Genomic DNA, 22,316 nt, shown 5'->3' on the forward strand with positions numbered 1-22,316 from the left:
GCCGGGTGCCGCGCTGCCTGTCCTGCTTAGCAGCCGACTCGTCCCGGGCCCGCAGTGTGCATAGGAATTTGTTCATAGTTTTTTTGTTTACACTATAGTCCGGCCCTCCAACGGTCTGAGGGACAGTGAACTGGCCCCCTGTTCAAAAAGTTTGAGGACCCCTGCCTAGAGCCTCATCTCCTATTGATGAGGGCCCTTTTAATGCCTTTTGTGAGTTTTATCATCAGGAAATAGAGAACTATTAGATAATTCTTAACTTATAGGACCTGTTTTTGCACTGAGAATACATACTAGCTTTATAGTGAGATATACATACTTTATTGCTGCCTCCCCTTTTTGGAGAAAATCAGGTTTAAACCCAAATATTTTAAACTTAAGAACTACTTAGGACCATAGTTTGATTATTTTTGTTGATACATTTTTCAAAGATAAAGATAGTCTTTGAAAATGTTCAAATGTGAGCAATTATAACATGAATTCTGTTTCAACCCTATCACTATGTCCTTTGTTTTCTGAAAAGATGTAACTGCTCACTCAGTGTTTTGAACTTTTTCTTCTCTCTGAGAATTCTATAGACTTGTAATTATTGGCAAGATGGCCATGGAGGATACTGGATTTCTGTCAATTAACTAATTAGAATGGAAGCTATGTCAGTCCAATAGCACAGTTCATCAACTCAACTAGGCACCCATGGGAGAATGCTCGTGGGTTCAGTTTTCAGACACAAGGCCATTGCCCAGGAAACTGTCTTCTTAGGCAGCTGTACTACCATCACCACCCACTTGCCGCCACAGAAAAGCAGTGCTGGACCAGTGCCTAGTCTTGAGTTTTTAGAAATGCAGTCTTGTCAACACAGGCAGTGTCAGGTTTTCTAGAGATCAGCCAGTTTATTCATTGTTCTTAAGAAACTACAACTGTGCAACAGGTGCAGTAGCATGCAGTGATCTGGGCCTTTCCTCCCTCTGTGCAGACATGAAAGTGGAGGCTACTATGAGAGGAAGAAGATCTCTAGGCTTAACTCATATTAGTCCCAGAGAAACTTGATAAAAAATCTTGATCCCACAATCATGAATGCTTCTGATCATTAAGAGAGGGTCTTCTCCCTTCACAGTACTGGATAAGCATTGCCAAATTCTGCCCAATTCTAGTTTTCCCATGTTGTAGCACAATAAGCTATCCATATCATTCAAGCCTTGTTCTTCCCAGCCTTCAATGTTCTGTAAGATGCAGATATCATTTGTCATTTTTTATATATTGAATTTTTGTGAATGTGATGAGTGGGAAGTACTAAACAGAAGTTTGATATTTTACATAATTATGAGCCTGTCCCTATTTGAAGGGTACTCTTTATAAAACCATTAGTTGTTCTCAGAAGAGCCTCTACCAAGTTATGAGTGACTGGTTATATTTAATATCAATGAATATTATAATTGTTTTAACATTGATCCAAAGTGGCAATGTACCCCGTGTCTTAATGGTGCATTGTGCCACATATTCAGTAGAATGTGTCCAATAATGCCCACCTATTGTGATAAGTTAAAACTAAATCAAGCAGGTCATTAACAGTCCTAACAGCATGACTGGCGATATGCCTCTTCTTCCATTCATGTTCTTCCTAATCTATATATATAAAGAGCCAGGGTCCATGACGTCCAGAATGACTGAACGGACAACCGAACAACAGAAGTCAGTCCTGCAGTCAGTGCTGGGTTGCCACAGCTGCTGCAGGCGCGGTAACCCAGCACTGACTGTCGAGCGGGCTGCAGATCAGGCCCAGAGAGAGAAGCAGGGTCTGATCCGCAGCCTCCGTGGCAGCTGTTGATAAGCCTTTGCCTCTCTTTCTCTCTGGGCCTCGCCAGTGGCCGGGGGGCAGGAGGGGGGTGCTGCTGATCAGCCCCATCTCTCTCATCAGGCCCGGAAATAGGCCCAGAGACACTGACTGGCATAGAAACCGGCCATTCAGAACCAAATCTGGGTGAACTGCGAGGAGCCAATGGCTGCCTAGGAGGCGGAGATTTTGACGCTGACTGGCATAGAAAGTGACCAATCAGAACCAAATCTGGGTGAACTGTGAGGAGCCAATGGCTGCCTAGGAGGCGAAGCTTTTGACGCTGACTAGCATAGAAACTGACCAATCAGAACCTAATCTGGGTGAACTGCAAAGGCAGAACCTAAGGTGGGCACTGAGGAGGGGTTTTAAGGGCAACAGCTGTTTGGTGTAAGGTGTAAGAAAGTGGTTCAATTTTTTAATGACTGGTTTGGCAGTATAGTGCATATGGCTGGCTATCAGCCCAGATATAAGGATTATGTATTTTTGTCTGCCAAGACCATCTCCTCCTGCTCCCCCCACCCCATTTAAGCAATCCTATCCTATATAATCTATACTAATAAAAGGGTAATATGCTAATTAGACCGGATCGACCAGCCATCTTCCAGATGTCTGACTTCCTTCCGGACAAAGCCATGGTGGTGGGGCCGAGGCAGAGGCAGTTAGGGGTGATCAGGCTGGCAGGAGAGGGCAGTTGGGGGCAAGATCAGGCCGGCAGGGGAGGGCAGTTGGGGGCAAGATCAGGCCAGTGGAGGAGGACAGTTAGGGGCGATCAGGCAGGCAGAGGCAGTTAGGGGAGATCAGGCCGGCAGGGAAGGGCAGTTAGGGGTGATCAGGCAGGCAGGCAGGTGAGCAGTTAGGAGCCAGCAGTCCCAGATTGCAAGAGGGATGTCCGACTGCTGGTTTAGGCTTGATCTCTGTGGGATCCCTATGGAATTGGGCCTAAACCAGCAGTCAGACATCTGCCAAGGGGTCCCTGATTAAAGAAGGTGCAGTCTGGGCTGAGGGAACACGAATTTCATGCACCAGGCCACTAGTGTCTTAATAAATGAACATGCCTGGGAAGGCTGCCTGCCATACTGCTTTGTAGTATAATGATATTACTTCTTGGGAAGATTATATAGGCAATGATGAGAGCATTGATTGGGAAGATTGATCTCTTATCTTCTAGTGGTAAGGCATAAGTTAGATTGATTGTTTTGCCGTCAAACAAACTGGATGGGAAACACAATTGGTTTGCATTTGGGTTTTGTTTTATTTGAACAATTGATGATTGGTGACATGCATTAATTTTATGTGTTACCCTTGTGGTAGCAGATACCTTAACACATCAGCATGAAAGTGTGATTTCTAATCAAAGATGATGCAGTTGACAGGGTTGTTGTCAAGGTGCATGAGGGCAGTTGACCAATATACAATCAGGAGGTGCTTCAAGACTAACAAGCTGTTGCCTTCAGTGTTGGTTTGCACATCAAGTGGTTGCAAATGTATCCATCATTTCAAAACACCATAGCCCAAAAATACATATTGTGTTTGATACACTTCTCAAGTTTTGGTGCTTTGTTTGTTTGTTCGTTTGTTTTAAACCAAAAAAGGGGGTTGATGTTTTCATTACCCTTTATATTTTACTCCTTTCTTTGAGATCTCCCTTGTGAGAAAAGAAAGATACTGCTAGAGATTCTCCAACAGACGTGGACCACCGTGTTCCAGAAGTGGCAGCCTTTGAACTGGACATTGTTCTGACCTTTTTCTCCTCTCAGTATTCCTTTTCTTGGGATATGGGATTCTACCTCTTGAATATGACCATTAATTTCAGACACGCATTAACTTTAGTATTCACAGAAGAATGTTAGAGTATGCAGCCATTTGGGTGCTATCAGATTCACAGGTCAACTCTTTGGTTATTTTTGTTCCTAGTAAAGTACAGTGGGAACACACTATCCTCAATAAACTGTAAGTTATCAAGGAAAAGATCTTTGTGTTAGAGCATAATTGATCTAAAATATCACAAAGCATTTTAATATGAGAAACATGTGCATACATTTTTTTTACTATTAAATTTTGCTTTTGCTTGTGTAATAGAATCTTATGTCATTTGCTTCAATTCTAAATGGGATGCATGAATCTTTGTGATCTAATGGTCCCCAAAAGAAGCAAAAAACATTTTTTTCAGTACTTAATAAAGGAAGACATTCATATCTAGCAATGAATTTTAAAATGTTTAAAAGCTATTTTATAGCCTAGCCTCTTTTTGAAATATACCTAAGATTGTGCTTTGCTCTATAGTCAGCACAAGGGCAAGCAAAAAGCAAAGACTTGAGGGCCATAGGCCCTTTGTCTTCAGGCCTCAGGTTTGATGCAAGTAGGAGCCATCACATGCATTGCATTTGAGCCTGGGTAAGAGACTGGTCTAAGCTAGCTCCTGTTCCAGCCATCACCCCTGCTAGAAAATTCTCTCTTATTGTCCTTCCATATATTTAAGAAATACACATGGGGCCTGAACCGGTTTGGCTCAGTGGATAGAGCCCACGAAGTGAAGTGTCCTGGGTTTGATTCCAGTCAAGGGCACATACCTTGGTTGCAGGTACCCCCGGCCCTGGTCGAGGTGTATGCAGGAGGCAACCAATCGATGTCTCTCGCTCACATCGATGTTTCTCTCTGTCTATCCCTCTCCCTTCCACTCTCTCTAAAAATCAATGGAAATATATCCTTGGGTGAGGATTAACAACAAAAAGAAAAAGAAAGAAATACACATGGGAATTTTTTTATTATTTTTTTATTTATTTGCATATTGACAACCCTTAAGCAGATACTTAAAATCCTAACCTTGGTTTTCATCAATGTTTTGAAATAAAAATAATAGTGGAAACTTAAAATTTAATATAAGGTAAACCAAGGAAAATTTTTTTGAAGTTGCTTTATATATTCCTCTTTTGAAATTAGCTAATTTTCCAGCTAAAATTATGGAGATGCTATGAAAGGAATCCACTTAAGAAATTGAGAACAAAAAAATTATTTTTATTAAATTGGCAAACTGAATATACACATTTTGTGATATACCTTGTTTTTTACAAGTTCTAATGATTTGTTTCTTTTTATTAAAATTATAAGGTGTCTATCAATTTGTGACTTTCTTAGAAGTTGTAGAATGAGCTATGGTGTCTTGTATTGTGCAAAGACTAGTAAACTTTAATTTAGAAATTTTCCCTTGGGTTGTTAGTAATATCTCCTGGGTCTAATTTTTATTATGCAGTTGACCTTCATTAAATCTATTTAAAATTTGTTCCAGATGGAGTAAATCCCTCCAAATAATTCAATATTTTCTTAAAATACATTTTTGCCATAACTAGTTTTTAAAAGAAACTAAGGAATGTTAAGAAATCTCATATTTCTATTTCTACAAATAAGACAGTATATAAGCTAGTTATTTTTGTTTATTTGCCGAGTACTATGTGATTGTATTTAAACAACAAATAATCCACTTTATTCAGCAAATTAACATTATTAACTAACTTAACACAAAGTATTCTGAGAGAACGTCAGAGTTCACCAAGCAGGCAGAAATCATGAACTGATTCTCTTTTAACAGGTTGGATGGTGCCAGGTAGTATTCATATTCCATTATGAATTAGAAGATGTTTAATAAAGTTGCCTCCTGCAGTTGCCTCTGAACTCCAATGGTAATTATTTCCTTTTCACAGTGCTTCAGCTGAGGCTGCAACAGAGACGGACGCGGGAACAGCTCGTGGACCAGGGCATCATGCCACGTAAGATTCAAGTGTCTGTCATCTCTAATGTAACGTAACAATGGGCATGTCCAAGAAGAACCTGTATCCATGTAATCAATATATAATCACCAGATGAGTTTATAAGAAAAACCAGGCTTCAGCATTGCCAACCTAAGAGAATTATTTAAAACACATTTTTGAAAACTCGATGCCGTTTAAAAATTGGACTCAAATTTTATATTATACAGAGGAACACATTTAAAACTCTGTAATTAGGCTAACATCAGTTCTTCAAACTGCAGCATTTGTTTTAGTTTTAAATAATTGAAGTAATCGCTACATAATGGATCCAGTGTTAGACTTGCAAAAGTAGCTTATAAAATTAACTCAAAACCTTACTCTATTTAATTTAATTGAAATTATCTTTTATGCTATAGAATGGGCTGTAATATTAAGTGTGTTTTAGTTACAGGACTAATAAATATTCTATTTATAATTAATAAAATCTTTCTTGCCTGAGTACAGATATTTTCCAACTAGTTATCTCTAAGTTTCAATCCTTCATTTTTTGAGAGTTGGTTAATTTTAGAATATTTGTCCAGGTTGTATTCTTTAGCTTTAATCACCAAGTAGAAGATAATGCCATATTTTAGAGGGGAAGAGTGGTGGTTTTATGTAGGCCATTAGAATTATTTATATGGATTTTTTCTAAAAGTTGATTTCTCCAAAAAGTAACTTATTTGGCTTAAAAAAAAAAAAAAAAGAAATTACAAAATGCATTTACTAGTATGCTTCCCAGTCTTCTGAATCATTGATTTTACCTTTTTTGGTTTATAAGAAACAGTTTTGCTCTGCAATAGATTTTTCCCATTGAAACCTTTTTTCTGGACTATTAATTGTCTAAATATTTTTAAGCTAGCATTGTGACAGAGTCAAAGCTGGTTTAATAATCTGCCAGATTTCTTCACCACTACATTCCTGACTATGAACAGGATCAATCAAATAGGTACAAATTATGATGCTTAAGACACCACTGCTAAGCCAGTCCGCTTTTAGAAGCTGGTTTCCGCTTTTAGAAGTTGGTCCCTAGCCAAACCTGTTGGGGCTGGCTGCTGGGAGTTCTCTGCAGTGCTTCAAGTACCAGAGCTGACATAGTAATGTTACAAGAGTTGATGGGCCAACTTTTGGAGATGACAGCCTAAGTGAGCCTAGCTAGTCCTATATCTCACCCAAATCATCTCACTGCCTGTAGTCATAAGTGCAGGGTGTTATCAGACAGTGGTGAACATGCAAAAGATTTTGCAAAGATAATTGATAGAAAAACTGCACTAGACAAAGACTTAGTAAATAAGCACTGCTTACCCTCACTTTGGGATTCTGTAATATTTCATGTACTAGCACTTAACATTGTAAAGAATCACTATGTCTTTAGAGTGATTTGCATTGTGGTGTGGTAGAAAGAGCATGAACCTTTCAAATTCACATTTCTAGATTTAAATCCCACTTTGATCACCATCTAGCTGTATAACTTCAAGAATTCATTTTACTTCTTGGAGCCTTCCATCTATACTGGGGCTAATGCCTACCTTGCAAGGTTGTTGTGATTATCAACAGTAATACAATTGTGATTGACCACAGAACACTGGGCTAAGCCTGTTGTGGGTTCTCAGTAAATAATAGATCTGTACAACATGAAGTACAGTGTGTCTCATGTTCAAGGTTAGATCACTCAAGGTTAAATGTCCTAAGGACATTTGGGCTTTTTCCAGTAGCTTATATGGCCAATAAAGTCCTGTCAAGGAATCATCAGAGTTCCCTTGGTGATGGTAATTTGCCCCAGCAATTGGTTGGAACTAGTCTAACCTGATATTTGCATTGTCATTATGTATACAACTTCCTTTTAAAAGTTTACTTGTTTTATTTATGAAATACATATAGTTTTTTTTAATTTTTATGAGTTTATTTGAGCTAAACTGATGTATGCCAGGGAACAAGATCTCAAATGCTCCTATAAAATATATAGTGTGGGGTGTTTTTTTTCTGTGTGTGTACACTGTGTGTGTGTGTGTGTTTTCTTTTATTGATTTCAGAGAGGAAGGGAGAGAGAGAGAGATAGAAACATCAATGATAAGAAAGAATCTTTGATCGGCTGCCTCCTGCACATCCCCTACTGGGGATCGAGCCCACAACCCGGACACGTGCCCTTGACCGGAATCGAACTTGGGACCTTTCAGTCCACAGGCTGATGCTCTATCCACTGAGCCAAGCCAGCTAGGGCTGGAATATATAGTTTTAATTATGAAACACTTAAGGTTCCAAATTTTGCAGATCTCCTAAAGGAACTAGTAAATAAATGGAACTGTAGATGTGAACTAATAAGGTTAAGAAGAAACATCAAGAAATACTGTAACGTTGACTGAAGTATTAACTCCTCTATTTATACTACGGAACCAATTTCTTTTCCTCTCCCAGCCTTGAAGAGCCCAGCAGCATTCCATGAGCAGATAAAAAGCTTGGAACGAGCCAGAGTAAGAAATCTCACTTTAAAATGTTCTACTTCTCTGCTTCTCTCTTATTTCAAAGGACCAGTGGACAAGTAGCAATCTTACTCCTAAATATGTCAAAAGAGGAACTGCAGTGAATTTGCAGGATACATGCCATATTGAGTAATATATCCTGGGGTAGTTTTATCTTGGAAGTTGGTAGAAAATACCTGACATTCAAATTTTGTTCTTTTAAAACTAGTGACTAATTTTGTACATACAAGACAAATCATACTTCTTTGCTTACTTGCTTTCAGAGCATAACCAGTTTTCAGAATAATAATGAAGTAATTCTGCCATTTGTTACCCCAGCAGATGGGCACAGACCCTACTGTGTTACCTGTACATCTGACCAAGAGTAGGAGAATCTGACCGAATGAAAGACTATGGCCACAAGCCACTCTGTTTTATTCTTTGAGCTGACTCCATCATAGTTACACACCGAATTGATATTTATTACTTTTCTTTAAAAGTACCAATATGCACATTTTTTCTTTTTGTTTTAGGGAAAACTTCTATCATGTTTTATGAAAAGCATTTTCCAAAAATTCCTTTAGAATTTTCTCAGGATGCAATAATGATCTCTTAGAGTCTTACAAAATATAAAAAACCCTATTGTTTAGAGTTGAGTACAGTTCTGAATAAGAAAATCTGATCAAGGATATGAACTCATAAAAGAAAATATATGAGAAATTTTAGTAAATTGTTATTTAGGTGGATTTTTTTACTTGACCTGAAGTTTATATTTTTTTAGATATTTAAATGTTCGAAATTTTATGTCTGTTCAAAAATCAATTTCAAAATTATGAGCCTTTGCCTTTCCCAAGTTTTAAAATAAAGGTCTATAACTTGATTACTTTATACCAGCATATACTATGTCCTTGTACAATGTTGAAGGCTGCAATTTAAATCATATATTGGATAATAGTTTCTCAAAGCATTAATTTCTACTTTTCTCTTTCTCTTAAAATCATGACCAAAAGGGTATCAATTAATTTAAGTGGAGTACCTTGAGAGAAAAATATGTAAAACCACAATAAGTCATAATCAATTTATGGCAAGATTTTTCTCCTTTTTTTTTAAGACTGAAAACTTTTTGAAGCACAAGATTCGAAGCCGACCAGATCGTTCTGAACTTGTCAGGATGCACATTTTAGAAGGTAAAAGTTTTATATCTGCTTATTTTATGTGAGAATGCCACTATTTCTCTTTATTCCCATTTAATAACTTTTACCCCACAGGCTGACATCCTCCAAATTGGATAGCAACATGAAGACCCAAAGTTATGTTAGATACATGGGAAAGGTTTGATTCTCCAAATAACCTACTGATGGACTGACTCTTCCCCGACCAGCTGGTACCATAGGTGTCTATCACACTGTTCTGGAAAAACATTTTCAGTCCAAAGGATTTCTTCTTCAGCAAGAGACATGTGCTCAATCATTAAGTCATAAAGGGTACAATAGCCACAAGTCTAACCATAGATTTTCAGCTACTTGGACCCTGTTATGTCTGCCTGGTACAATGTCCACACCTAACATTATTGCTTTGTTGCTACTTGCCCACAACAATCCAGCTTGATTTGACCATTATCTTAAACACCCTCTACTCAGCCCACCAAATTTTCTCCATCTGGCCTCATCACTTATGAAGCTGGTAGGGATGATTCTATTCCATCTTTCGTGAGACGAATGGCTAAGGCCAGGATATTTTTCTCTCTGAAGACATAGCATTCTTTTTTTATTATTGTTGGCACTATTACACATGCCCCCCACTCTCCCCCTTGGCCTTCACCATTGTTGTCTGTGCCCATGGGCTACGCATATGCATTTCTGTTCTTTGGCTAATCTCTTCTAGTCCCCCACTCCTACATTCCTCCCCTCATAGCTCTGTCAGTCTGTTCCATGCCTCCATGCCTCTGATCCTATTTTGTTCGTCAGTTTATTTTGGTCATTAGCTTCCATATATAAGTGAGAGCATATGGCATTTGTCTTTCTCTGACTGGCTTATTTCGCTTAGTTTAATCTCCAGGTCCATCATACTGTCACGAAATGAAAGAGCTCCTTCTTTTTTACAGCTGAGAGAGAGAGAGACAGACAGACAGACAGACATTGATGTGAGAAATGTCGGTCCCACACATGCCCCACCAGGGGTCGAACCCACCACCTTTTGGTATACAGGAAAACACTCTAACCACCTGAGCCACACGGGTTTTTATCCACTCATCTACCGATTGGCACTTTGGCTCTTTCCAGATCTTGGCTATTGTAACACTGCTATGAACATCAGGGTACATATATTCTTTCTTATTAGTGTTTCGGGGTTCTTCGGATACATTCCCAGGAGTGGGTTCACTGGGTGAAACGGCAGTTCCATTTGTAATTTTTTTAGGAAACTCTACACTGTTTTCCACAGTGGCTGAAGACAGAGCATTCTTGAAAGCTGGTATCACTACCATAAATTTCTCAAGTTACATTTTCTTTCATTGTTTTGCTTCTCTGACTAATTTATTGAGCAAGACCCTGTGGTAGTCTTCAGTATGTTAAAACTTGAAAAGATACAGAGAGAATCTGAAAATTCCTCAAATATTCAGACACAATTATCATGTAGAGGAAAGTTTAGATTTGTTCTCTCTGGCCTGATGACAGATTTAGTATTAGAATTAGGTTGACATTAGAATTAGGTTGACGTTAATAGTAAAGTATTAGGTTGTAGCTCAACATAAGGAATAATACCCTAAAAATCAGGTGTGTCCAAATACAGACTCTTCAGGAAGCCACATGGTGGCTGTGATCAGAGGTGTTTAGTCATTGGGCAGTGAGCCAGACACCAGAGGCCAGCAAGTGAACCTGTCTTCATGGAGTTTACATTCTAATGGCACCGACAGATAAACAGACAAAATAAATGAATTACAGATTCAGAAAAGTGCTCTATAGGGAATAAAGAGGCTGCTATGAGAATAAGTACAGGATGACACCACATTAATGGTACTGTAAAGAAGCTCCAAGTATAACGTTAGCCTCTACAACCTCAAGTAGGGTCTTTTCTAGTCCAAAGAATCTATGATTATGTGACTATCTTCATATCAGGGGCAGGAAGTGAAAGCCCCAGGCTGATAAACTCTTCAGGTTATGTTCTTAGAAGTCCACTGAACTAAAAAAGCATTTCCAGAACTCCAGTGGTAGGGCAGGAGCAGCTACCAGCTATCAGGGATAAGTGAACCTCCAAATAAATAATTTACTGGTAAGTGACTAGGTAAATGCCTCTTTCTCTGCCTGCAGACATCATGACCTATAAGAGGCTTTTTTGGAGGAACAATGCTGCCTGTTTCAACTTACCCCTAACTGTAACAGGCTTTATTAATATAATTAAAACCAAGGCCAAAACTATCAAAAGAAATCATATTTGCTTTTTATAAAGAAGGCTACCCAACATTTAAAAACCTAATCATGTACATGAATGAACCTTAAGTGATGTTTTAGGACATCTGTTCTCAAGTTGGGATTTTTGAAGAAAAAATGTGTCATCTATACTTTTTAAAATGCCTTAAAACCACCCCCAACTTATTTTAACATTATCCCAATTTTATTGGCTTGGATATTTGGCAGGCAAAAGTCTAAATTATTTTCTGAAGTTCAGCAGCTAAAATCCAGCCTCAGCCTAATGGAAATGAGGTGGTAATAAGACTAGGGACAGAAACATACCGAAATGCCAGCCTCTGAGTATTTATTTTTGGAATATTTTCTTTCCAAACATATTCCTGATATCACGAAGATTGTGTTGACGGGAGAGAAGAGGAAGGCAGAAGACTGCTCTACCTAGATCTTAACAAAAACATTTAAATATCAATCTAAGAGTGCATGATCTAATTCTCGCAACCTATCATCCTCTATGGTTAGAAGTGTTTTATCTAACAAGATTGGGGCCACAGTTAGTTACATGCAAAATCATAAAAATGAGATGACTACACGTTATTTTAACTTACGAACATGCATTTATTTGCCAAAATTCTGACTGAAGGCTAGGACCTTCACTTTGGGGAAGGCTTTAATAAATGGAGTTCACTTCATCTTTCTTGCATAAAGCACAACCATTTTACATTGTCTACAATTTCCATTTATGGTGAAAGAAAAACTTAAAGACACTTGAAAAGCAATCTGAATTTTTAAATCCTAGATTTTACAATTTTCCCCCAAATCTTTTATAGTTATTAACTGCCCTAATTTGACAGTGGTTTTTTAATGATTTACCTTTCTCAAATTGTTCCAAAGCATTGTACAGGTTTCTAGGAGCATTTGTACAGGTTTCATTTTATTTTTTTACATTTTTTAAAAAATCTTTATTGTTGAAAGTATTAATAATCATTCTATTTTTGAATTTTGTCTTTCCTCATAACATCTAATTATATTATGTATTGACATTAGCAATCCTGACAGATATGAACTATTTTGTGGACAATCATGGTTTTGGTAAGCAATAAATCAACTGGTGGAAAGATAAGTGTAGTAACTCATGATCAACATGGATTTGAGCTGTACAGGTCCACTTATACATGATTTTTTCAGTAAATGCTATAAATGTATTTTGTCTTCCTTAAAATTTTCTTAGTATCATTTTACTCTAGCTTACTTTATTCTAAGAATACTGTGAATAATACATATAATATATAAAATATGTGTTAATTGGCTATTTAAGTTATCAGTAAGGCTTCTGGTCAACAATAAGCTATTAGTAGTTAAGTTATATGTAGATTTTTGACTGTAGGGGGAGTCAACACATCAACCCCCCCCCCCCCTCCACGGGTGTTCAATGATCAGCTATACTCAGATGCTCGGCAGAGTAGTTTATCAGCCTCAGGCTTGCAGTGAGCTTTGGCTTCAATAAGGACATTTTACCTACAAAATGAAGAACATCAGTTAATCCTGAGAATACTTATGGGGAATTTCATTAAAAGAACTTCTGTATAATTTAAGAGGCAAGCAACTTTCAACTCAAAATTTTGGGTTAACACCTCATCATTATGTTTAATCAATTATAAACATTATTTAGAACAATGTAATAAAATGTTAGTGAGAGTTATGATAAACACAAGTAATTGACAGAATTATGCAAATGAACAAGTTATGATGTTTATAATAGTTTCACAACTTCATTTATTTATAAGTAGATGAGTTGATGCTCTATATCACCAGTAATTACTATGTACGAAATTGAATGTTCTAACAGACACTGGATTATTTATGTATGCAGAAATAAACCCAAATTCTTAATTATGATGATTGACTCTGAGACACATGGGGATCAATACAAGAATATGATTTGAAGCTCTTCTCATTGACTCTTGCAGAGAGGTTTATATCCTAAAATACAGACTTCTAAGATACAGTGTCTCTCCTCTGGGAACTGACTTTCCAATGAAGCCAAACTGAAACAGTGAACTTCTTGAGGCATGGACCCCATCTGTCTTGTTCACCCTCTGTATCCTGATACCTAATAAATGTGAATATGCCCGTCGTGCCATAAATGAACAATAGCAGTACCCCATTTTTTGCTTAAGTTCATGTTAATTTGAGTCAATGGGCATCCATATTGTATAGGCAGTATAAAGCTATCCAGGACTAAAAATATAAAATATATACTAGAACGGTCTTAAAAAGTCATTTTCTTTTTCCATAAATATGTTGAGGACACATCAATATGTTTAAACCAATTTAACTTAAATTAGTTGGCCTGAAATAGCATTGTGGAGTAGAGATAGTAATTCAAGTAATGGTTTAAACTGTGTTTCTTCTTTTAGAAACATTCGCAGAGCCATCCCTGCAGGCCACTCAGATGAAGTTGAAAAGAGCCCGCCTGGCTGATGATCTGAATGAAAAGATTGCTCAGAGACCTGGTCCTATGGAGCTGGTAGAGAAAAACATCCTGCCTGTAGACTCCAGTGTTAAGGAAGCAATTATAGGCAAGACTCTAAAAATTTATTCTGGGAGCAAAAAAGCTTGGCAGTTATAGAGAAAACAAATTTACTTTTAAAGGCCAGCACCAATCATAAGTATTGTTTTCTGGTGGGTTAGAAATTAACACTTGCACTGATTCCATGATTATTATTATTATAGTTGTCCCTCGGCATCCAAGGTAGATTGGTTCCAGGACCCCCCATGGATACCAAAATCCTTGGATGCTCAAGTCCTGTATATAAATGCCATGGTATTCGCATTTAACCTACCTACCATCCTCCCATATACTTCAAATCATATCTAGATACCTAATACCATGTTAATGCTATAATAATTGTTAAACTATATTGCTTATATTGCTTGGGAATAATGGCAAGAAAAAGTCTGTACATGTTCAGTACAGAGGCAGTCATCTTAGGCCTAACTATGTAGTACATGTCAGCAACAATGTAACGTTTTGGGGGAATATTTTTGATCTGAGTTGTTTGAATCTGAGGATGCAAAACCCACAGATACAGAGGGCTGACTGTATATTAAATATTGTTAAGAATAGCATCTCTTACCAGTTAACACAGAGATTCTCCTTACATCCTAGGTTTAAGTCTTTAAGTTCTGATTTCCTTATCACATTGTTTAAGTTAGACTTATTGTACTATACTGTTTAGTTTGTTGTTTTGTTTAAAATTTTTACAAAGTTCTTATTATTTTTGTTCTATTTACTTCTAAGAAAGATAAAGAAAAATAGCTTGTTCAGTGTTAGTTCAGCAAGGTAAATAGCAGATGAGTATATATGTATTCATTATGAATGGTAGTATTTTGTCCATCTTTTATTATACTTGGTTACTAATGTTTCCACTTTTTTCTAGTATAAGATTTAGCATGAAAAATAAATTCCAGAATAATGCCACTTATTCAGCAAGCAAATTTTTTTTGGTTAATCCTTACCTGAGGATATTTTTCCATTGATTTTTAAAGAGAGTGGAAGGGATGGGGAGAGACAGAGAGAAACATCAATGTTAGAGAACACATCTATTGGTTGCCTCCTACCCGTACCAAATCAGGGCCAGAGATCGGGCCTGCAACCTAGGTACATGCCCTTGACAGGAATCGAACCTGGCACCCTTCAGTCCATAGGTTAACACTCTATTCACTGAGCCAAACCAGCTAGAGCTCTACAAGCAATTTTTTAAAGTTAATATTCTACTTGAAAAACTATGATAGTTTCCATTTCTCATGGGACTTTGTTTTGCATTAGTATGAATTTCAATCTTAAGCAATTTGTAGTCCATAATTCAAAGTGATACAATCAACTATGATTCTTTTTAATCCCAAGGAAACGGGCTCCCAAAAGCAAGGTATCAGTATAGCTGGGCCACTCCATGAAGGGGGACTTATCACAATACCCAGTCACCAGCCCCATTTTCCCCATTGCCTATTAATGCTTTGTAATAGTTGGATTCCAAATCAGGATCCAAATAAGGTCCACATGTTGACTTTGGCTGATACACCTCTTAAGTCTTAATCTTTTACATGGGTCTTCCTCCTCCTTTCATTTCTTACTATTTATTTGTTGATGAATGTGGTGGTTTTATCTGTGGCATCTCCACATTCTGATTTTACTGGATGCATTTGCATCTCCAGGTGTCATTAAAAACTTTCTGTCTCCTGTACTTCCTATAAATGGTAGTTGGATTCAAAGGCTTGATTTGATTCAGGTTTGATTTTTTTCCCCCCAAGTACTTACGGTAGGTAGTGGTGATACATATATATATATCTAGTGGTGAGATATATATATATATATATATATATATGTATATATATATATATATATATATACATATATACATATATATATATATATATATCCAGATTCCTAAGTTCTTAGGAAAAAGCAATGTTTCTTCTTTTTTATTTTAAGTTTGGTATTTACAAATCATTTCTTTCTTTAGGCGTTGGGAAGGAAGGCTATCCCCAAACTCAGGGTGATTTCTCATTTGACGAAGACAGTAGTGATGCTTTGTCTCCAGACCAGCCCGCCAGCCAGGAGTCGCAGGGCTCGGCTGCATCCCCAAGTGAGCCAAGAGTTAGTGAGTCACCGTCTCCTGTGACTGCAAACACTCCAGCCCAGGTATCATCCTTCTTGTTTTTACCCCTAAAGAGAGAACGCACCTTGCTTTTTTGTATATCAAGTATATATCTTGTATTTTACATATCAGTACATTCTCACTAGAAGAAAAGTCTGAAAATATGGAGAAATATCTATTCATCTGTAATCTAACCACTGTTAACATTTTTCAATAGATTCTTGCATTTTATTTCTGTTCTATACACACATTTTCATTTCACAGTTTGTAACTCTTAAAATTTTTCACATAACTTTTTTTTAGATATAATTCATATATCATAAAGTCCACCTTTTTTTTTTACCACTTTAACCATTTTTTTATTATTATTGGTTTCAGAGAGGAAGGGAGAGGGAGAGAGAGATAGAAACCTCAGTGATGAGAGAGAATAATTGATCGGCTGCCTCCTGCATGCCCCCTACGGGGGATCGAGCCCACAACCCAGGCATGTGCCCTTGACTAGAATCGAACCGGGGGCCCTTCAGTCCACAGGCCAACACTCTATCCACTGAGCCAAACCAACTAGGGCACCACCTTCACCATTTTAAAGTGTACAGTTCAGTAATGTTAAATACACTCACATTGTTGTGCAACAGATTGCCAGAATGTTTTCGTGTTGCAAAACTGAAACTATACTCAGTAAACAACTCCCAGTTCCTCCTCCCCCCAGGCCCTAGCTACCACCATTCAGTTTCTGTCTATGAATTTGACTGCTTTAGATATTTCATATTAGTAGAATCATACAGTATTTATCTTTTTGTGACTGTCTTATTTCACTTAATATAATGTCCTCAGGGTTCATCCATGTTGTAGTATGTGACAGAATCTCCTTTATTTTTAAGGCTGAATAATACTCCATTGTACGGATTTACATTTTTTTTATCCATTTGTCAGTGGACGTTGGGTGGTCCCACCTCTTGACTATTGTGAATAATGGTGCTGTGTACATGGGTGTGGAAATCTTGTTTTCTAGACTTGTTTTCAATTCTTTTGGGCATATACTCAGAAGTGAAATTGCTGGATCATATGGTTACTGTATTTTTAATTTGTTAAGGAAGCTGCATATTGGTCTCCATAGTGGCTGAACCATTTTATATTCAGCAGTGCACAAGGATTCCAATTATCCACTTCCTTGCTGACGCTTGTTAATTTATTATCTTGTAATAGTAGCCTTGCCAGTAGTGTGAGGTGATACCTCACTGTACTTTTGATTTGCATTTTTTTAATGATTAGTGATATTGAGCATCTTTTCATATGCTTGTTGGCTGTTTCTATATTATCTTTAGAGAAATGTCTGTTAAAGTCTTTTGCCCATTTTTTAATCAGATTATTTGTTTTTCTATTGTTGAGTTGTAGGAGTTCTTTATATATTCTGGATATTAACCTTTTATCAGATATATGATTTGCAGATATTTTCTCCCATTCCATGTGTCACTTCTTCACTCTGTTACTAGTGTCCTTAAATGCAAATAAGTTTTTAAGTTTGATATAGTCTCTTATAAATAAATATATATCACTTTTTATTGCTACACTAGAGGCCCGGTGCATGAAATTCATGCACAGGGGTGAGGGTGTCCCTCAGCCCAGCCTGCACCCTCTCCAGTCTGGAACCCCTCAGGGGATGTCCAACTGCCGGTTTAGGCCTGATCCCACAGTTGGACATCCCTCTCACAATCCAGGACTGCTGGCTCCCAACCGCTCGCCTGCCTGCCAGCCTGATTGCCCCTAACCGCTTCTGCCTGCCAGCCTGATTACCCCCTAAGGGTGTCGATCAGGCTGGCAGGGGAGTGGTTAGGGCTTAACCACTCCCCTGCCAGCCTGATTGACACCTAACTGCTCCTCTGCCGGCCCAATCGCCCCCAACTGCCCTCCCCTGCACGCCCAGTTGCTGCCAACTGCCCTCCCCTGCAGGCCTGGTTGCCCCCAACTACCCTTCCTCCCCTGCAGGCCTGGTCCCCCACAACTGCCCTCCCCTACCAAACCGGTCACCCCTACCTGCCCTCCCCTGCAGGTCTGGTTGCCCGCAATTGCCCTCCCTCCCCTGCAGGCCTGGTCCCCCCCCAACTGCCCTCCCCTGCAGGCCTGGTTGCCCCAAACTGCCCTCCCCCGCAGGCCCGGTCTCCCCCAACTGCCCTCCCTCCCCTGCAGGCCTGCTCACCCCCAACAGCCCTCCCCTGCCAGCCCAGTCACCCCTAACTGCCCTCCCCTGCTGGCCTGGTCACCCCTAACTGCCCTCCCCTGCCAGCCTGTTCGCCCCCAACTGCCCTCGCCTGCTGGCCTGGTTGCCCCTAACTGCCCACCCCTGCTGGCCTGATCACCCACAACTGCCCTCCCCTGCCAGCCATCTTGTGGCAGCTATCTTGTGACCACAAGGGGGCGGCCATCTTGTGCGAGGGTGTGATGGTCAATTTGCATATTACCTCTTTATTATATAGGATAGTATTCCATTGAACTGATATACTGCATCTCTTTTAACCAATTTCCATTGTTGGTTATTTGGACTTGTTTCCTGTTTTTCACTCATACACACAATAAGAGCCCCTGTTGTATTTCACATATTTGCTATACCCTGATTTTTTTTAGACATACACTGTGGAGCACTTATTTCATTATTTCTCTGGATAATTACCAGATATGGAAATGAACTTGAACCTTTTATTGGGTAAAAGATAAGACACTTTAATTGCTTTCCAGGAAGGTAATACAGATTTCCAGTCATTATGTGTTTACCACAAGTAGGTAATATCATTACCTTAACTCTTGCACACCATTTGGATATTTGACTGTTTTAATTGACTCCTTGATTTCTATTAGATTGAGTTCATTTGTTCAACAATTTTATATTGATTACCTTTTATGTGTCAGATTGTATTAGGAACTGAAAATCTAGTGCATGCAAAAGAATTTAAAATATTTTTTATAATTGCATTGGAAATACACATTTTTTATTTTTCAGTGGGTGTTCATGTTTCTTTTGGTTTCATAAGAACTCCTATGCTGTATGTAATTTGTTGTTCTCTCATGGTTGTCAACTAATGGTCATTGATGCCAATTCAGTCCCATTAGGAATCCCCAATTTGGTGTGTGTTGAAGAAGGAAGCTTTATTCAGAGCTAAACAGCTCAATTGTGATACAGCTTGGCTGTGAAAACAGCACAACTCTAAGGCAGCCTTGAGGCCAGGCCTCTCTCTAGGTAGACTGCTCTGCTGTGCTCCTCACTGGTCTACTCTGCACTCTGATAAGACACCTTTGTTTTAGCTCAGCCAGGGAAATGCAGTGTTCAGTGAAAAAGGAAAGGGTACTCTCAGAGCCAGAGGACAGAAGTCACCACCCCTTTGTCCTGATTGGTCTGTCTTCATGCAAATGAGGACTCCAAATCCTCACATTTCGATTGGTCCAAAAGGCACTGTCCTGATTGGTCAGAATAGAACTACTCTGGTTGGTCAGAGCTGCACAACTCCGATTGGGTGGAGAAAGCCTAGGTCCTATTGGTTGAAATAGGATTCCAGGAATTCCTTTATAAGGGCTGGCTCAGATGGCAGAAAACACAGTACAGGCAAGCGGGTCAGTGCAGAGGCGGGTAGTTCAGTGCAGGCTTCTCTATAAAGAGCAGTTTGCATGAAGGGTTCCTATTAAAAAATGGCTGCTAGGCTTTGGGTTTTTTTTGTGTTTTCTTTAATAATTGAAGTTTTTTATTTCATGTACATGAGATAGCATTCTATGGTAAGGTAGATGTCTTAAGTGACCCATTCATGGAAGTTTACCTGGTCCAAGTTAACGAAGTCTATAGCCTTCTTGTACTGACGGAAACACTGGGGGCACATATCGAGGCCATATTTCCAGATCAGACCATGCAGATTTGAGCAGACATGGCAAGAATGAGAAACCTGGCTGAATCTTCTCTATGGCTCCATCTTGCTTTCTTTGAAGTAACAAGGCAAAAGGCTAGGCTCTGGGGGGGGGGGGGGGGGGGCGGTTTAAGTCAAAATTATTGAGCTTCTTAATGGGATTGGTCAAGTTCAGTAGAAAATGTCCTTGTTAAAGTCTAACATCATAAAATTTTTTAGTTGGAAAGGAATTTAGCAGTTATTTGCCTTAACTCTTACACCAGGGGAGGCCTGGGTTCAGAGAGGTATGGAAGTTTGGGGATTAAAAATATTTGCATATTTTCTTACAGCATTTCTTCTCTTTCATGAATATCTATTTGTTTGTCTTTCAGCATTATTTTCTTCCTTGTACTAATCACTATAATCTGAACTACATTAATTTCTTTGTTATTGTGTCCATGCCTCTAAATAAGATGTGAAAGTGTGAGCCTATGAGAAGAACTTAGACTCTTAGAGGACAAGAGCTACGTGTGTGTGTGTGTGTGTTGTCTGTCTGTCTGTCTGTCTGTCTGTCTTCAACATCTAGCATAGGCCCTGGTTCAGGAAAAGTGCTCAGTAAACATTGAACTGAACTCAGCACCATGAGGCTAACATCCAGCTTGTAGAAGCAGTGTTTGTGTTCTTCCTTTGAGAACAGAGCCTCTCCAGCTTGGACTCATCAGAAGTGGTGTGGGTAGCCACAGTTCCTATGCTCCGGTCCAAGTTTACAGGGCAAGAGTGACTAGCCCCTCAGTTTTGTTGGAACCTGGCCTGGAAGCAGGATGGGTCAAGGACCAGCCCAAGGCCCAAGGTCTCAGCCGGCAGAGAGGGAGAGCAAGGAAAACCAGCCCCTACTATGTTCTCACATATTTGCTGCACCCTGGTTTTGAGCTTTAAAAACAGGGCTAAAAAGAATGTCAAGTATGCAAGTAAATAACATAAAAACACAGTTCTACTTATCCATTTGGGTTCTTTTCTGCTTCTGTCTGAGTAGGTCAGGATATTAGACAGCTAATAGCATGGCCTTAGCTTTTAAGAACACAGAATTTTTAGTAACACAAAAAAATTAAGCCATCTACCTGGTAATGGCTTCACGACAGTTCACCTGTGAAGACTGTCATTCTCCTTTTTCCAGCATGGCTTGTACTATTAGGTTTTTTGCTTTGCTCCTGAAACTTGGTCTGCAGCTAAGTTTGTAAGTCAGAAACTTTAACCAGAGGTAGTCCTATCTAGTGGGCTGACATTCCTTGAAGGAAAAAAGGAATACCCGTGTTTCTTAAAAAATAAGTATGCTCTATTTATTGCCTTAGATCAGTGGTCGGCAAACTCACTAGTCAACAGAGCCAAATATCAACAGTACAACGATTGAAATTTCTTTTGAGAGCCCAATTTTTTAAACTTAAACTTCTTCTAACGCCACTTCTTCAAAATAGACTCTCCCAGGCCGTGGTATTTTGTGGAAGAGCCACACTCAAGGGGCCAAAGAGCCGCATGTGGCTTGCAAGCCGCAGTTTGCCAACCAGGGCCTTAGATCATTCTTAAACAGTTTTTATAACATGCTTTAGTGTTGCTGCGGCACCATTTCTGCCTGCTGTGTGCAGACCATTAACAGTCTGCTCTTTATCTGTTAACTGAGCCTGTGGGCAAATACCCACTTTAGAGAACAGTACACTCCCTATTTACACATTCAAGTAAAAGAACCCAGAATCAGAGCTGGCTCGCTGCAACTTTACTTGTTATGTAATTTCTGTTCCATATGCCTCGAGGCCTTCTTAAATTTTATTTCATAAAATGTAAAGGATTGTGTGTCCTTCATAAAATTCCCTTGTAATATTTATAAGTAAGGAATCTGACAAAAATTCTTATTATTTATATTTTTATTCATGCAATTAAAGAAGCATCTCTCTGTTAACTGTGATATATTGTTTTGGCAAATTTTGTACTTTATTTTCAGTTATCTAGTGTTGTTTATAGAATTTATCCAGGCATCTCACTTGATATATAAAAAATATATCTCCCTAAATATAATTACTTTCACATTATAGTAGTTCAAGGGGAAAGTACCTACCTGAAAACACTGCTTCTCATTAGACATGAAGTTTCCAAGAGGCAGGGATGTTCCATCATTTTATCTTAGTAACTTCATACTGAACACCCAGGATCCAACACACAGCAAGTGCTTACTGCCTTAATGAGTGAAAAATCCTAGGAGATGATCTCTGCAATATACTTTTTCCTGCTTTAAAATTACCATTGTACCCCCCCCCCGCAAGT

At 38.7% G+C, this 22,316-nt stretch overlaps 1 protein-coding gene across 5 annotated transcripts in view; it reads left to right on the forward strand.

The window, feature by feature from the left end:
* Positions 1–22,316, forward strand: part of MRTFB (myocardin related transcription factor B) — a 307,130-nt gene that overhangs the window by 244,772 nt on the left and 40,042 nt on the right. For all 5 annotated transcript variants that reach the window (XM_080680361.1, XM_080680360.1, XM_080680358.1 and 2 more), the window contains 5 exons: positions 5,530–5,595; positions 8,029–8,084; positions 9,184–9,259; positions 13,897–14,058; positions 16,003–16,181. In XM_080680361.1, coding sequence (XP_080536487.1) covers positions 5,530–5,595; positions 8,029–8,084; positions 9,184–9,259; positions 13,897–14,058; positions 16,003–16,181 — 539 coding nt within the window. The remainder of the gene's footprint in view (positions 1–5,529; positions 5,596–8,028; positions 8,085–9,183; positions 9,260–13,896; positions 14,059–16,002; positions 16,182–22,316) is intronic.

This window comes from Plecotus auritus (genome assembly GCF_963455305.1).
Source record: "Plecotus auritus genome assembly, chromosome: 7".
In the NCBI taxonomy this organism is placed as follows: Eukaryota; Metazoa; Chordata; class Mammalia; order Chiroptera; family Vespertilionidae; genus Plecotus; species Plecotus auritus.